The 1816-nt window shown below is 36.8% G+C and overlaps 1 protein-coding gene across 1 annotated transcript; it reads left to right on the forward strand.

Moving 5' to 3' along the window:
* Positions 1 to 579: 579 nt before the first annotated feature.
* On the forward strand, positions 580 to 1185 carry LOC107683113 (carcinoembryonic antigen-related cell adhesion molecule 21-like; the record flags this gene model as incomplete). The annotated part of the gene is given in 4 exon segments (XM_016479196.1): positions 580 to 630; positions 696 to 843; positions 945 to 1081; positions 1083 to 1185. Coding segments are annotated over 4 exon segments (439 nt in total), but the record flags the coding sequence as incomplete, so codon positions are not given.
* Between the last annotated feature and the right edge of the window lie 631 nt (positions 1186 to 1816).

The following is a 1816-nucleotide window of genomic DNA, read 5'->3' on the forward strand; positions in this document are numbered from 1 at the left end:
AGCTGAGTGAAGGGAAGGATGGGTGAGGGGAAGGAAGGGGATGAGAAGGAAATAATGCATAGGTAAAAGAGATGTTTTCCCGCAGAAGATCAAAGTTTCTGAGGTTATGTAAACCTTACAGTACAGATGCTCAAAAAGTGTACTTAAGTACACTACTCAAGAAATTATACTTCGTTACTGTCCACCTCTGCACTTATTTAATAAGTTTAGTCTGTGTGTGAACACTGTGTGCAAATCCGTGAATGAATGTTCCGAAGTGAAGTAAACTTTAACAAATTTCTCGTGCTCAGGGAGTAGGCCGCAATGAACACTGTAATGGGACCCTGTCAATCAGAACACATCATGCATGGAGCTCTCTTCTAATGAGCTGATTATCTGAATCAGGTGTGTTAAGTAAGAGAGACATGCAAAATAATCAGAGCAGTGATTTCTAATGTAAGTGTTTAAGTTTAGTGTCTAAACAGAAATTGAATTTTAACAAGAAACCCATCTTGAGAAATATTCATTCTCTATAATGTTTATGTATCAGAGTAAACCACATATGAGTGCATGAACTCGTTTTGCTAATATCATCTTATTACAGTCTCGACAAAGACATGTGGAGAAGAACTACTAGAGGGAACGTCCTGCACCATCAAACTGCCAACAAAAAACCTTGATACATCTGATGAGACCGTATGGACCCATATCTCTAGTGGTGCCTTCGAGGTCTAACAATGGAAGAAGATGGATCATTAACATTTGAAAGCGTTAGTCTGAAGAACACCGGCAAATATAGATACACTGTTTTTAATGCTGAAGGTACACAGATTGATGCTGGAGAAAAGGAAATTAACGTTTATGGTAAGAGGACAAATATTCATACCACCATAATTACAAAATAAGAGTGTATATTTCTACAGCAGTTACAGTAGTAGGAAATAACCACCATGTTTCTTTCACAGCAAAGGCTCCTAAACCTACTGTGATGTTTGACTATGATGATAGTTACGTTACTCTCACCTGTGACATTGGAAACCATACGGATCTGACTGTATCCTGGTATAAAGAAGGCAAAATCATCCAGAATGAAAAAAAAACTAAAACTGCTCTTGACATCTGCTCAAGTACAGGAGGAAAGAACGTACTCATGCAGTGTAAGCAATCCTGTCAGCAATGAGCAAAGTGACAGCGTTCAAGTTTCACGTAAGTCGTTCTTATTTCATGCACTTCTCACTCGCCGCCAGACCCCTGCTCTCTCACACACCCACTCCTGTCAGGAGCTTTGTGAAGAGCAGCGATTAAGGGACGGGGTGATGATGATAATTAGCAGGAGGCAGCCAATCCGTCACATCAGCAACACATTAACTGTGCAGAACAGTATTAAACTGTGCACTAACTAACTGATGTATAAGATATCTCAGAACATGGAACATATTGCACATTGCAAGTCAAAAAGTTTGTTAAAACTTACACTTGTTAAAACTTAAACTTACACTGACTGTTTAAACAAAAAGAAAAAAAAAAAAAAGAAAAAGCAAGAAAAATATTGAGCTTGTTGAGATAACTCAAAAATTGTAACTTAATACAATCGCACATTTTCATTTGCATAATCTTAAAATATTAAGGCAGCACAAAGACGTTTAACATCAATTTATTATTTTTTCACATTGTATTTTATTCCACATCAAAGTCATCAAAACTATGGAATAACACAAATGGAAGGGAAAAAAGGCATATTAACTTGAAAAGAAGGAGAAAGTGCTTTCTTTTTGTTGATCTTACTCCACAAAAACCCAGTGGAAAAGATTATTTTGAATTCTTTAGGTTTGTTTTC

The sequence above is a fragment of the Sinocyclocheilus anshuiensis genome, unplaced genomic scaffold (assembly GCF_001515605.1).
Source record: "Sinocyclocheilus anshuiensis isolate Anshui unplaced genomic scaffold, SAMN03320099.WGS_v1.1 C32939856, whole genome shotgun sequence".
In the NCBI taxonomy this organism is placed as follows: domain Eukaryota; kingdom Metazoa; phylum Chordata; class Actinopteri; order Cypriniformes; family Cyprinidae; genus Sinocyclocheilus; species Sinocyclocheilus anshuiensis.